At 47.7% G+C, this 16159-nt stretch overlaps 1 protein-coding gene across 1 annotated transcript in view; it reads right to left on the reverse strand.

Moving 5' to 3' along the window:
* Positions 1-16159, reverse strand: part of PDE10A (phosphodiesterase 10A) — a gene marked incomplete at both ends in the record, with an annotated part of 176567 nt that overhangs the window by 44931 nt on the left and 115477 nt on the right. Inside the window, 2 exons of the mRNA XM_080941974.1 lie at positions 6451-6500; positions 7576-7696. Coding sequence (XP_080798100.1) covers positions 6451-6500; positions 7576-7696 — 171 coding nt within the window. The remainder of the gene's footprint in view (positions 1-6450; positions 6501-7575; positions 7697-16159) is intronic.

A 16159-nucleotide genomic window follows, 5' to 3' on the forward strand; every position in this document is an offset into this window, starting at 1 on the left:
TGGTTTTAGGTGGTTTCTATCTTCTACTTAACTCGTACTTAAAGTGCACAGACCCTGACCTCAGTGAGCAGAACCGGGTCACACTCGCAGATTTCGATTCTCATTATTGTCCATTTTAGGGATTAAGTCGTCTCTGCTGGTTCCTTCATGAACATGGAGAATTAAGCTTTTTAAGAGCAGAGTCTTGTAATTCGTCCCCCACCTCGTTTAACCCCCGGCACCGGCTGATCCACTAAAGCCCCCATTGTCGTCTGGTTCAGTAGCTTTGTTATAATTTTGTAAAATGAGACAGGTCACTTGGGTTCTGAAGGTCATTTAAGAAAGACTCGGTGCTGACACCATGATGTGTGCCTCTAATTCCAGCATGTAGGAGGCTGAGCAGGGCGTGAACACATTCAGATCCAGCTTCACCAGCCTGGGCTATAGAGCAGACACCGGGTGAGCTTAAGAAGTCTACCCCCACCTTCTCTTCTGCAGAGTCAGGGTGTGCGGCCCTCTGAAGAGATTGGTGCTCCACTTGGCGCTGGGTTTTGCGCAGGGCTGACCATCTATTACCACTAGCTGAGGATGCTGGCGGAGCCAACAGCTCTAAGAGCTTATGGGTCTGCCTATGGGTCCTTGGCTGTCTTCTGTTGCGAGGGAGAGACAGCGGCTCCCTCTAACAAACTGTAACATGTAGAATACCAACTGTACGGACTTTATCACAGCTTCGCTGTTTGTTGCTGTAGACTACTCTTTCCAAATAATAGTCCTTTCCATGGCCAACTGAATGTTTTTGTTGTCATCAGTCTGCTATAAAACTTGACATCTGGAATAGCAATACCTCCAGCGGTTAGTTCTCGTATTAATCAGAATGGGGGGGGGTTGTCTGTTTGTTTGCCCCCCCCCCCCCGTCTTTGTGTTTCTACATAAATTGTCTTTTTGAGTTCTGTGAAGAACTGTGTTAACATTTTGATGGGAACTGCAGTAAATATGTAGGTGGCTCTTGGCGGGCTGGCCATTTTCACTATATTAATCCTACTGATCTACAGGCATGGGAGGTCTTCCCACTGTCTGATGTCTTCTTCCATTTCTTTCTTCAATGCCGTAAAGTTTTGAGCATTCTAGACTTTCACTGGATTGGTTAGAGCCGCCCCAAGATATTTTCTGAGGCCCCTGTGAGAGGATTGTCTCCTGGATTTCTTTCTCTGTCTGTTTGTCATTCCTATATGCCAAGGCCACTGATTTCAGTGTGTTAGATTTTGTATCCTGCTACTTTGCTCGGAGTGTTATAAGATGTGCTAGTTTCTTGTTGGGGTCCTTGGGGTCTTTTGTGTGCAGAGTCCTATCATCTGACTTTTCCTTTCTTATGTGCATCCACTTTTCTCCTCCACCCATCTTGTTGCTCTAGCTAAGACTTGAAGTTCTCCACTGAACAGAGAAGGAGAGAACACGCCTCCTTTCATTCTGGGTTAAGGGGGGAAAGCTCCGAGTTTTTCCCATCTGACACGATTCTGGCTCTGGCTTGATGCATCCTGCCTTTATCATGTTGAGATTCGTCACTCATGTCCCTACTCTCCAAGACTGTTAGCCATGAAGGGATGTTAGACTCTGTCAAAAGCTTGTTCTCTGTCTAATGAGATGATCCAGTGGTTTCTGTCCTTGAGCCTGTTTTATGTGGAAGGTTCCGTGTATTGATTCAATTGAGAGGCTCGGTGGCAGAAAGGGTTAGCTCTTATGGAATTGGTGGCCAGTGAGGTCCTAGACCCCAAACATTACAGGCTCTTGCTGATACTTTGGTTATCCTCCAGGACTTGAGCAGAAGACCCTACTGCTGAAAGAACACTACATACAACAGTCACAGGTACACGTGGTTCTCAGTGGAGAAGCCTCATCCCCACTGGCTGGCTTTCATAGTGCTAGAAGACGCTATGCCTTCTACTGGGAGAGGAAATAAGCAACACTCTTACCTAAGCTTAAGCCCTGGGAACTACGCTAACAAATAGCCGTGGCAACATATGCTCACTGGTGCAACAGTGGCATAAATGGGAGCCAACCAACTTTCTGATTGCATCTGACACACATTTCACAAGAAAAACTCATGCCTCCTATTGCTACTTGGTCCAAAAACCTAAGAGTGGCCAGGCTGGAGGCCCCAGGGAAAACCTAATGCTAGCATTCTGCTAAATGGACAAAGTAATACACTCCCTTACTATTCTCTTTAAACCTCAAGATTAGTACATCTATCAACCCTCATCAAATAAGTTTCTCTTTGTAGTGGGGAACAATTAAAACGGAGGCCTGTCACTTGCTGAAATGCTGGAATAAGAGGCTGTAGAGCTCTTGGCTCTAAATGAGATGGCCGTATCATACACCCTACCCCTGAGCCTTAGGGACCACGGGGCGGGGATAGCAGGAGATGGGGAGGCAGAAAGACTGTCAAAGCTGGAGAAAAGGGACATCAATAGCCCAACTCTGTTGGCTGGACGTGACAGTGCCTTGTGCGTGCACACACACACACACACAATAGTAACAGTGACTGTGCACACAAGATCTGTAGCAAGAGATCAAGTCAGCCAAAGTCCAAGTGTGCAAGAGGGAGGGGCCCATGAGTTCCCATCTGGCTGCTGAGGATTCACTAGCAGCTGATGGCTGTTGGGAGATGGCAGTCTGCCCAGCTCCAGCAGGTTGTCATATGTACACACTAAGCGCATCCTGTAGGTTTAAGTAAAGGCACGCAAACGTTGAGAAGGGATGGTAGAGAGAAGGTGGGAGATAAATGGGAGGGAAAGGTGGAGGGAGTGGATTATATGCACGTATGAAATTATACACATGTATGAAGCTATGCTCATGTACGAAATTCTTAACAAAGACATTATTTTTGAAAGTAACAAAGCTGACAGAACACTCCCCTCAAATGCAGTGGTTCCAAGTTTCATGCAAATGGGATGCATGGGCACCACAGTCACCCCCACACACAAAATGCAAGTTCTGCTGCAGCGGGGCCCATCACCTTTCAGAAACCTCAGCCCCAGTTCTAAGGGGGATCAGACAAAAGAGTTCCTCTCTTAGAAACGTTTCAATCATCTGGAGACACTAGAGAAATTCGTTATAATTTTTGTGGGTTTTTTTTTCACTTTCACATGTATATCTACATGAATGTGTGTGTGCATGCAGATGCATGTGCCTGTATTCCTGTAGAGGCCAGGAAGGCATCAGATCTCCTGGGGCCAGAGTTACAGGTGTTTGTGAGCCACCCAGTAGGGGTACTAGGAATTGAACCTAAGTCTTCTAGAAGAATAAGTTCTTATCTAAGGAAGACATCTCTCCAGCCCTTATACTTTTTCTGTGATGCATCACTGGGCTGAGAATAGAAAGAGTCTCCCCGCCCAAGAAACCTAAAAGTTGCTAAGAAATTCTGAGAGGTAAAACAAACCCCAAAGCTGCCTTCTTCTTGGATACCAAGAAAGCTGATATCTGAGCACCATACAAGAAAAGCGTGTAAAGCAGTTCTCCTGGGGGTAACACAGGGTTCCAGCCCTCGCCTGCAGTGAAGCAGGGAGCCTGCCCTCTTCTGCAGAGGCAGTAGGGAGTTTGTGCTTCTGTCCAGCTCTCTGATCTCATGCAGTAGTGCAGTTAAGTGGCCCAGCAGAAACAATTCCCAGCTCCTACTGAAGAATACAGGAAAGGGGCTTCAACCCCAGGCTCAGGAGCTTAAAACTATACACAAAAGAAGGGGCGGAGTGAGGGCACACAAAATATGTGAGCAGGTAAGTTGGCACTGGAGAGAAGGTATGAGCAAAGGAGCAAGAAACAATTCAGTCGCAAGCATCAAGGAGTAACACTGGAAGAAGTGGAAGGCGAAGGCGAAGTTAACCCCATGTAGGGATAAAAACCACAGCAGGAGGATGATGAACCGAAAGGACAAGAAAACACAAGCCCCCTTTCTTGACTTTAAGAGTCAGAAATTCATCCAGCTGAGCTCACTGCAGAGCAACTGTGTCACGGAAGGAAGTAGGTAAAATGAGACACATACAGACAAACAAAACCCAGGCTTCCTACCAGTCAACTCTCCCTGAGGAGAAAAGAGCCTCAAGTGGAGGATGAGGGGTAAAGGCTAAGATCAAGACAGATGGCAGGGAAGGAAAGGAGCACCTGGGTCAGAGCAAGGTCGTTCCCTAGGGACAAGGGATTCTGGGTGAAGGAGACAATTCCTACCTGGAAGACCCAGGGAAACCAGGGGGTACAGTCCTGGTACCCCTGAAGATTCCTGCTAGGCAGATAAAAGTTTCCAGAAACTTTTATTCCAGGAAAACATAAGGCAAGCAAATGACCACACTGCAAACTCCAGGACGAGGCAAAGAAGACACAAGATTCAAGGTTAGAGCAAGAGTCAGGAAAAAACTGGATTTCAGATGAGAGAAGGCTACGCTCTCACTATACATCCTGAAGCTCCCAGAGAGGCTAGGCCACACTCAATGCAAGTCTCTATGGTGTGGGAGGGAGAGGAGGTGTGAGAAACCAGCCCAAGAGAGTCGTGTGTGTGTGTGTGTGTGTGTGTGTGTGTGTGTGTGTGTGTGTGTGCCCATTTAGACATGGATCTGATATGAGCAATCAGAATTGTGTGTAGTAGAATTTGGGCATCTAACTCCACTTAAGTCAGCCTCCCCATGGGCCTCAGAGGTTCAGGGGTCCCTGTACATAGTTCTCCTTTCCTCTTTGCCTTGATAGCATCTCAGAGTCCACCCCATCCCATTTTTTTGGGTAAACAGGCTGGTAACACATTGAGGAACCAACATGTTTTAGTAGAGGGAGTCACTTGGGTCACCTGTGTACTTGATCTCTGCAGGCACTATACACAGACACTATATATAGCTACATGGGTGGGCTTGTAATGAAGGCCATGCCAAGGGAGTGATAAGGTTCGGGCCCCCGTGAGCACACTATTTTCACACACACAAGCTGTGTGCAGAAGCGAATAGGTGTTGTTCTAATAGTTTCCTACCAGGAATCCTTACATGAGCAGGTGTGGAAAGACGGGTGCTTCATGGCTCATGAGGGGGTCTAAACACTTAGATCTTTTAGAAGTTTCCATAAGATGGCGTTTATCAGAAGCTGGGAGAATGTACGTATGGAGTGGAGGCTGGACTGGTCAGTGAGCCAGAGCATGCAAGACCAGGAGTGGGGTGCCATGGTACAGCATGATACATAGTGAAAGCTACAGGAAGGAATTATGTTCACTATAAACATGGGGTGAATGTTTCTGACATGGACACAGACCCCTAACTTGGGTTCACATGTCACACCTCACTGACAAGCTCACTCTGAATGTCAATTCAAATACATTTTAGACTAAAGACTATCTCCACAACTTTGAGAAACAAAGCAAGGGGGGGGGAAGTACAGCTTTTTATTTTTATGCATTATCCGTCTTAAACGCTACAGTGTGTAGTACAGTTTCAGGCAAATAAAATGAACTGAGGTCTGTATAATACACTTTAATAGACATTCTTGTCTGGCTGCTCCTCTGACAGGCACCAAGAGAGGTGCCGGGGAATAGCAAAGGTCATCACCCTATATGAGTTTTGATATCAGGGAGAAAGACCTTGGTAAGCTGTTATGTAACAGGAAAACAATGGCTGTGGACAGCCATCCGACCAAGACCTGTATACAGTTGGCTTTCTTTGCACTGCTGTGCTGTTTAAGGGATAGCACTTTACAGATCTCAGTGCCTTCTCTGTTCACGCGCTCTAGAACACAACACTACATGGTCAGTTACTTGAGAACACAAAAGTCATACCGCAAATCCACACCACAGATTGCGATGGCGTTGCCTAACTCATAGAAGCGGCCAGTGTGCTACGTGAATTCACAAATGAACTTCGTTATGGTAAAAGTATAAAGGCAGCAAACCAGGCACCAATGCTGGAGATGCTGAAATGCGTGTGCATATGCACACACACATGCATCATATATGCGTGTGTGCTACATGCGTATCACATGCACTCAACCAGAAGAAATCCAGGGACAGCCATAAAGGCAGAGAACCTGACCCAGGCTGAACAGCCCCACCCCAGAGCTTTTAAGAGACTCACCTTGCAGACCCTCAAAAAGATCACACGATGCTAACCTTTCGTTCTTTTTTTACTCTGAGGTAGATGAAGTACAGAAAGGATACGGGCTCCCTTCCTTGGCATCACAGGGCTGAACTAACTTTGATAAGAAACACGCGTTCTAGAAACACCACACACAGAACAAGGCACTATAAACCAAAGCACAGATACACAACCGATGGCCAGGCAGGCATTTGTGCCGCTAGGCCATTACTGGCGGGTGGTAGCTGTGGGTACAGCCCAACCACAAGTGGGCCTTGGGGTACTTGTGACATGCCCACTACTTGCAGCACAGGAGAGTCTCAGAGCCTGTGAGACTTCCTTTTCCAGAGCCCGGAATCTATATATAGGTACTCACATTGTTGCACTCTCCCAGGAAGTACAGTGCAAATCCGTCAGCTTTTGTGGCTGCCAAAGCAATAAAGAGAAGGAAGAGACTATTCTCAATGGAAGAACAGAACATCACAGATTCTACAGCGAGACTCAGGCACCAGCCTTTGTGTGGAGTGCTTAACATAACCAATGCCCATAAACAGAGCGCTATAAATTGTGGCTTGGTTCAGCAGCACCATCAGAAGGTTCCCAGTCTCTACCACTGACTGCAAATATTTTTGTGGTGTCCTCCCACGCACACGGGGGGGGGGGGCTGCACACCTCACACAGAGGCATCTGTTGGGCCTTCGACCTTCACAATGGCAGAGGGGCACCTCATTTAATTTTTTTTTGAGTGTAAGAAAAAAAAAAAAACCTTAAGAATACTGAGCGATTAAATAAGTACCCACCAAAAAACCATTGCGTAACTAGACAGGCATGTAACCCTGAAGTGAACAGATTTTAACTTACGTGTTTCTTCCAGATCATCCAATGGCAATTATCACAGCAAACACTGAGCGGGGCAGGGGGGTTGTCCAGATTTAAACTCCCTGTACCTCACTTGGGTCTGTGCCTGTTTGGGTAGGTATCTAGCCTGGTTCATCTACAGCCCCTTTATCAACAGAACAGTGAGGTGGGCAGGCACGCAGAGTGTCTGGCACAGGGAAAGTCTTCACAGATGCTGATGTACTGCTGGGCGGGGGGTGGGGGATGGTACTCTCAGACTCATGGCAGACAAGTCAACACTCCATGTCTGAGGGATGCTCCAACTCCCCCACCCCCATCCTGTCTACAACACAAGCTATTTTGGCAAATTACATAAAATTCTGTCTATCTAAATAAGTTCAAAACGAGCAGCCTCTGTTCAGAGAAGCCAGGACACTGAGCCCGGTGAACAGGGAGACACGGGCTAGGTGGCACTTACAGCGGGTGCTTATTTCCTCTCAGGTAATTTGGGAGACGGGGGGGGGGGATGTGATTTATTCTGATAGCTTCCTACTCAAATGCTGCCATTTCAGACTGAGCCCAGCAACAGAAGGTGATGAAGAGTCCCGTTTCCCAGGGTGTCGGAGGCCTCCTGCCACTTTCTGGTGAAGTGATCTGGCCTTACCTATCCTGATGATGCTGCTTAGCTCGTAGAGGAGCAGGTGGTTGTCCCCGCCGGTGTCCAGGCGCTGCTCTATGTAACTGTTCAGCTCGTACACGACTCCCTGCATATTCGTATCCTGGTACTTTATAAAGATGACAGAAGTCAGGCATAGTTAACGTACAAGTAAAAACACTTAGTCTGCAAAGCACGCTGTTTCTATGACTTCGGTCTCTCGGGCTGTGGGCTGTTGTCCAAGAATGTTTATAAGCATTACAATCCACTTGTAAAACAGGGGGACTGAAAACCAAACTGTCTATGAACCCCCACCCCCACCCCATCCTCATCTAGGATTATATTTAAACTGCATCTGTGTCAACTTATTTATATAAAAACAGCAAATGTTCTAAATTACAACTTTTACACATAATGAAGGCTTGCCTGGTAAAAGAGTTCAAAGGTCACCTGGGGAAAAGGTGGAAGCTTGCTAGGAAAGCCCTGAGGGTGAAATGCTGAATGAAATATGGGCCCTGAGCTCAGGTCCCTGCAGAGCAGGTGAGTAGTATGCTCTGAAGCTAGCGACAGTCCCCAAAAGTACACACGGGAGGCCCAGCGAGAAAGGTACCCAGGATGCTCACCCAACCCTGCCCCAGACAGGCCACACCATTCCTCTCTAAAGAGCAGATGCCAAAGCCTCTCACTCATTTCCCTGCCCCATGCTTGCCTTACAAACCCAATTTTCCAAGTAGCAGACATTATATGCTAAAAATAAAACAACCTTCGATAAATCATCAGCTGAGAGCCTTTCCGAGGCTTCCCACTGCACTGAGAAAACAGAGCAGTCCCTCCACAGAATGCTGCTACTGTTCACCAGGGACGCTGGCTGTTACTTCCCCGGCCCTGCACACTCGGGGACTTGGCTTCGACGCCTCTTTGTTTCTGGGCCACCCAGACACCACTCATTCTAATGGTCTGTTCCTTTTGATATAACTGTGTGTCAGAGTCTGTTCCAAGTGAAGAGCTGAGGGGTCCCAGTGAGCCCTGACAGGGACCACTTAGGCCACACGGTGCTCAGGGAACGCCAGCACTTCTACGATTATAGGTCGGAGACAGCGGGACTAATGAGCCACAGTCAGTGTCTAGAGGCTGGGTTGCCACCCCAAGCCATGGCTTACAGCTGACCCAGGTGAAAAGCCTATACTTGGAGTGCTCAGAGCCAACTTAAACCTCACAGTGGCAGGGGACCTAGTGTCTGCATTCATTGTCCAGCAATACGTAGGGTGGTATTGCTGCAACGGACAAAACCAAATCTTCAACCGGAATGGTCCTACCTGCAGAGAGCTGAAGTCCCGGCCAGATGATCAGTTATCCTTCCCCTATCAACAGGGCATCCCCCGGGCACACTTTCAGGTCTCTAGCCATAAAGTTCTGGGAGAGCGGGTAGAACCCCAGTGTGATCATGACAGCAGACTCGTCAATAAAATATTGGGGGAAGCCAGCACACAAGCTTGAGACTTTTAAATCAAGAATGGGAGAGGCCAGGCCCAGGGGAACAAGGTCCTTGACATATGACTACCAACGTGAAAGAAGGCAGACTTTCTCCCTCCTTCTCCACAAGCCTGCTGATTCCTACCTCAATAACTGTAAAGAAGTTAACAAAACCGGACTTCGCCTCTACCCTACCATGGGACACCAGACAGTATCTGCGGTGATTGTTGCTGGGTTCAGGCTTGGGAACAGACTGCTGTTACTCCCCAGCTGTTTTCGAGCTTGAGACTCTTCCAGACACTCATTTCACAAAGGTGCCAGTGGGGTGACAAACCACTGACAAAATAGACCCACAGGCAGTTTGAATCCCAGAGCCGGCAGGACTGTACAGGTGACAGCCTGAGAAGGCTCTGTCATGAACTGTTCTGAAGAGCTCCACCGAGGGTTAGACTGTTGTAGCTGCCTTTCTCTACTGCCAACTGGACTACAGCCTCTGACGTCTCCCCAAGCCCTGGGAACATGGTGATTATCTGAGACTCGCATGGCCAGCAGGAAAGCTGAGCAGAAAGAATGAACATGTCAAAAGCTGCACTGCATGTGTGCGGTTTATTTGGTGGGGATTCGTGTGGGGGGGTATGGATTTGGGGAACCGAACCTCATGTTTGCCAGACAAGTGCTCGACCATTGAGCTTAATCTCTGTCCTTTGATTGTTTCTGTTCCATGATTGCACACATTCTCTTGTGTCTCAGGGGGTAGGGGGAGATTCAGCAAGTGGACACATAAATAGCTGAGCCTGTTCACAAATGTCTCCACATTAAGTTCCCTCTCACAGTCTGGCAAGAACCCTTTCATACCGTTCCCACTGAGGTCAGTGCTCAGCAGCACCCCCCACCTCACTCACACACACACACACACACACACACACACACACACACACACACACATCCTGAGGCATGGATAAACTGCTTATCATGGAGTGCCGTCTCTGGGCTCTAAGTCTCTTGTCTGTGTGACGGGGACTCACTGTAACCACCTTCAAACCTCCATCACTTTATGGAGTTCACAGGAGTGTCTAGTAGCAGCTGTCCATTAGCATAGCTTGTGGTCAAGAGCCAAAGAAGTCCGGCCCCTCAAGCCCTGGGAGTTCGTTCCCGTCCACACTGATCTTGTGGAGAACAATCTTGATCCAGGATAACGCCTCAGAAGACAGCACAGAAGACAACAGGAAGAACGCCAGACAACAGATAGCAGAGTGTGTCCAGTCCTGTCCTACAGATGTCACGGCATCTCCTATGAAATCTTACTGTCACTAAGTGGTCACCGTGGTGCCTCCTCACTGTGATGTCTCAGGGTGTCTGGCATTTGTCTACACTGTGGATCCTGGAGACAGAGCTGGCATCCTCAGCCTGCAGAGTAAGCACTTGACACGCTGGGCTGTCTCTCCAGCTCGGCTGAGGCATTTTAAAGTAAGCAAAGCTATAAATAAAGACTTTTTTTTTTTTGGTCACACCGACACCATAAGCCGGAGGATCCTAACTACTCTACAACCGAGCTTGGCAGGGAATGACCAATGATGTTCACAAGCCTCAGAGGCGGAGGTGGAGGAGGTGGCGGAGGTGGAGGCAAAGGAGGTTGTGGGGGGGGGGGGGGGAGGCACACTGATAGTGTGGAATGAGGGGCTGGCTTCCAGCAACCATTTATTTTAAACTCTCAGTGGCAGGCTGGGAATGGCTGGCTGCTCAGTGGTGAGTACTCGCCTAACATCTGCAAGACCCAGGAATCTACCTTCAACCACGTCTCAGAAGACAGATCAGAATAGCTACTCATAGGGCCACAGGAGGCTTACCCTAGCAGTCTGGGAGAAGGGAAAAGGCAAGCTGCCCTATCAGTCCTGAAAAGTGGCTCTGAGGAATGCTCCACCCCTGTGGAGGGAGCAAGGCATGTCCCTGCAAGCAGAAAGAGGGGTTTGAGGAAAGCTAGAGAAGATACAAGACAGAGAAGGACACACAGGCTACCAGCTCAGGGCTGAGGGCAGCCTCCCCTCAGACACTGCCCAAAGAATGCACATGGAGCTGGGGAATCAGGCAGGATTGTACAAACAAATGGGACCTGCTTCTGAAAAGGCAGTACGATCAACTCTGTTGGTATCAGGAACGGGCTTTATGGTTGATTGCAGATCACCTCCGAACCCAGCGATGATGGTGACGTCACCCATAGGCGGCAGGGACCCTCGCATTTGTTGCCATAGCAATAGCCATACATTCCCAGCGTCTACTTGGTTTACCTCCCCACCTTACCTGCAAGTGGTTATGTCACAGCCTAAATAGAAGGCAGACACTTCCTGCCCTTTGCCCCTTCTTCTCTCTCGTTTCCCCCTTTGTCTCCATCACCCCCTTTTGCCCCCTTGCCCCACAATAAACCTCTCTCACGAGGAGCTGCACTAGCCTGGTGTGGTCTGTCTGAACGCAACCCGAGGTTCGATCACAACAGACCAAATGCAAGCCAATTGGATACAATACAATGAAGGATGTTGCGTTCAAGGGTTTGTTAAAGAATGTGAACTAATTTAACTTGGGGCAAAAAGGTCATTAGGTTCTGCTCAGATAATTCAGGCAAAGAAACATGATAAAAGAATCATCAACAGCAAACAATTCTGAGACTTACGTCACTGCTAGAAACCAACATATGGGCTTCAGGGGATCCATCCCTGGTGACTAAAGTTCTCAGCAGAACACTCTTGTTGGGAGAAATAAACAAGGAAACATGAGCAAGCATCCCGTGTCTTTGACAGATAAATCAAACACCTTAATGAGATTCTGCAACGGGAGGCCGGCTGGATTCATCTGGGCACACAGCTCGTAGGTATTTTCTCTATTTCTCTCTTCATAGTGATGATGTGCGTTGAATAGCGATGTTCACACCGCCTGGGCTTCAGAGGACCAGAAGCAGCTATATACATCTGGGCTTCAAACAACTCTTCTGTCGTAATATCTTTAAATATCTAGACCCTGGTGTGGCTTTATGACTGCTGTGAATGATGAGGTAAAACAGGTTAACCGATTGAAATCTTGTGGAAAGGGAATGTTCCGCTCTTTAGAACTTGCTAGCGTGTGGCTTCATTCAGGGTAAACGGCTTCCACTGACTACCACAGGTCATGCCTGTCTTTTACACAGCACCATCAGCATGCAGTCAGAAACAACTCTTCATAGTCAAATGGTCCGTGAGTTCAATCCACTGCTGATATAGTGGGCTTTGCCCAAAGTGTGAGCAATCAGATCCAGTAACACTGACAGATGTGCCCAGGTAGCAGAAGGACACACTTACTTGCCTTGGTGATCATTTTGTATTGAATCCACCCAGGATGCCATTATGCTCAGAGCTGAGCTACTTGGAGGTTTCCACTGCTCCTCTGGCTATCTGAATAGCCAGAAGTTAAAGTCTGAAACACGCAGTCTTGGACTAGAGGCATTCTTTCATACATTCATAAGTTCTAGTGCCTGAAGCAACTTCAAGCCAAGTGTTTGATAGTGAGAAACCTGGCTTCCCTTGCAGGCATCCCTAGGGCTCTTCTTCACAAGGATGTAGTGACTTTTCGGAAGAGAAACACTCACTGGGCCATCACATCTTCAGAGTTAAGAATGTTCCCACTTGCTTTTGCTTGTCTGGGGCCTGGCATCTCTTACGTGTTCTTTGGATGATGTGCGGGCTAATGCCATCAACTTGGTAAAATCCAGAAAGTACTCAGGGAGCGAGCTTTCTGGGTGTCGTGTCTTTGAGGGAGTCTCTAGATTAGATTGGTTGAGGTGGGACAGCCTACCCTGCATGTGGACGGTAACACTCCTTGGGCTGTGGTGCTGGGCTGCACTGAAAGAAGGTGAGCCGAGCATCTGCCCTCATCTCTGCTCCCGATCTCAACTGCAGGGTGGCAGCTACTCCACAGGGTGGCAGCTACTCCACAGGGTGGCAGCTACTCCACAGGGTGGCAGCTACTCCACAGGGTGGCAGCTACTCCACTCAGCTGCAGCGCATTTCCACCAGGATGGACTGTCGCCATCCTCCATAGTATGAGTCAAAACAAGTCCCTCCTCCCTCAAGTTGTCTATCCCGGGTACTCCGTCACAACAATAGGGTGTGTTACTAATACAGTTTCCAAGTCTTCTAAATCTGTTCATTATCAAAGTGACAGTTTCTCCACTGGCCTTCCACACGCTTGTCCATAAGCATTATCTTGAATCATACGAAGCTGCCTCGTAGCTAATGCCTCTTTCTTTCTCGCTCCTTCTATGTCACATGCGTGCGTGCATATGCACACATACACACTCACACACACAGGTACATATACACACCTAAAGATCCAGATACAGGCACACAAACATTCACATAAATATACATGTGCATACACATGTAAACACACATGTAAATACATCCACTCACATAAATACACACATATATATACCCTCACGTAAACACAAAAATATAAAAACACACACAGAGTATGCTGGATATGTATGTATTTACACTCATAACTCCTCTAGGCTATAGGTTTTATAAGTGATCGATACTGGTGTACTTCGGTTTAAAAAGACTGGCTTTCCCAAGCTCTGTATGCCCTCACTTTGTTTTCTGTTGTTTGGTTTTGTTGTTGTTACTGCTGCTGTTGTTTCCTTCTGGTTACCCTGAGATCATAGGCTGGCCTCCTGCTTCTGTCTCTCATGTGCTGGGATTACATATATGTGCTTACTTCTACCCTTGGACATACCGTGCCAGCTGCCAGGAAGCAGAGTGACTCCGGGCCCTCCCCTTCCTCCCACTGACTCCAGGTCTTCCCCTTCCTCCCGGGGCCAGCTGCCTGAGTGCTCACTGAGACTCTTGAAAACAGGGCTCGTGCTTAATGCTTTGCTTTGGACCTGAGTGAGCAGTGCTGTAAAATCAGCCACATTAGTTCACATTTACACTTTTGTGAAATTCAATTACTAAGAAAACTTTACCCTGAAAAGGGGCTGGCGCTGTTCCTTGGGGACATTGGGGGTGGCCCCTACTTCAGTTTACAGCCACCTAGACAGAAAACCCCATTTTCTACCCATTCACAGAGAAGCCCTGTGTCTTGACTCCCACCTTCCTGATTCCTCTGTTTTGTTTAGTTATAACTAGATTTTCTGCTGACCTATTAGAAAGCCTCTCCCAAAGGGCCTGAGAGAGGGAAGAGGTTAAGATTACATGCTGTTCTCCTAGAGGACCTGGGTTTGATTTCCCACACCACATGGTGGCTTACAACAGTCTCCTTAACTCCAGTTATAGGGGATCAGAAGGTATCCTTTCCTCTGGACCCCCCTTGGGCAGTTGATCATGTGATCCTTGACGAACGACCTTCTACAGGGAGCACTCTGACTTTCTGGGAGATAAGGTTCTTGCAAGAGCAGCCTTGGCAAGGAGCAGGGTGTGCTTCCTGGCTCCGCTGCTCCACCACCCAACTCCGGGTCTATGCACCCCATCAATAAAGAGATCACGTTTCAAAGAAGAAATACTAGCCAGTAAGCGAAGGGCTTGAATGCCAAAATGAAAATCCTTTCTGTGAAGTCAAAAAACTATTCCTGAAAGATACGATGCTCAGCCTCTCGGGACACTTGCTTCTGTGTAACATTCAGGGTGCTCACAGGTCAGGGCAGTAGCAAAACACCTAACAACTGTATCTTCATCTGGCAACCTAACCATCTGAATACTATGAAATCACCAAAACTGTCTTAACTACATTCTTTTTAAGAAAAAAAAAAAACTATATATGTATGAGTATACCGTCACTGTCTTCAGACACACCAGAAGAGGGCATTGGATCCCATTACAGATGTGGTTGTTGGGAATTGAACTCAGGACCCCAAGATGAGCAGTCCGTGCTCTTAACTGCTGAGCCATCTCTCCAGCCCCTTAATTACATTCTTGATAGTCAAGTAAAGAATGAGAGAGCACAATGCTGTTTTCAGCCTGCTGGAACCTTCCTATCATATGAGAGGTCACCATGGCTTAACTATTGCACCTGGACTGGTCACCTTCCCTGGTCTCCCCAACTACCAACAACTATTCTTCTGTCTGGAAACTCCTTGCCACCTACAACCCTGTTCTTCCTTAACCCCCCTGAAAAGGGACAGGGTTTGCTCACTGTAGTCTAACCCAGCAGGTCACACTGCTTGCTAGAAAAGCATAGTAATGATATGACACTGAACTGTGTGACCAGACATATCCAAAATGGGGTCATCCCAAAAACCCCACAATGTAGTAATGGGTATTTCATGTATATAAGGGGGGGGGGGTGACTATCTCATGTAAAGTATTATTTTTAAGTTGTCAATGTATGGCCTTCTCTTTCTTTACCAAGTCTCCCGAGTCAAGGAGAAAGCTGAGCAGCGAGTCTGGCTAACTATGGCAACTGCATCCCTAAGTCTAAAGACAACTTTGCCTAAGTGTCAAGATCAACAAAGCCAAACTGAAAAGGGCCACTTAGGGCGTCCTGAATATCATCTTCCCAAGAGAATGACTCATTAAGTAAATGACAATATCCTGGCTAAATCCCGGGCTGACAGTGAGCATCATCATCTCTCCCTCGGAATACAGACACACTACAGGGGAGCAAGACCATCGCCGCCTTCAACAGGCTGGGTGAGGAAAAAGGCTGGAGAATGAAATCTGGATTCTGGCAAAGCAATTTGACCTGTCCACCCAAGAAAACCCCGGCAATCACACTCCCAGGAGACCATTCTAACCCTGTCCACTCAAGGCCACCTGGTCACTTAACTCTGAAGGTTCCTCACTCTCTCATCCGTCAGGACAGTCTGCAAGACGCAGACATAAGCAGCCAAAAGAGGTGTGGGGGAAACAGCCAGCTATTTGCAAGCAAATGTCCATTAGAAGGGGAAAGAAACAATGAACCTGGGTGCACCACTACATTTAAATGGCTTTATGAATGGCCGCCCACACAACCACAGTGTGAGTAGCATCTCAGCACACAAAGGCCAAAAGCTAACTTGTGTGTGAGAAAGGACCTGCAGGAAATGGATTTCAGGGAAGCATCTGTTTTGCTTTTCTCAGAGAATGCGAAAATCAATGAATGATTATTGGTGGGCTAA

Source organism: Micromys minutus (genome assembly GCF_963924665.1).
Source record: "Micromys minutus genome assembly, chromosome: 30".
NCBI classification, from domain to species: domain Eukaryota; kingdom Metazoa; phylum Chordata; class Mammalia; order Rodentia; family Muridae; genus Micromys; species Micromys minutus.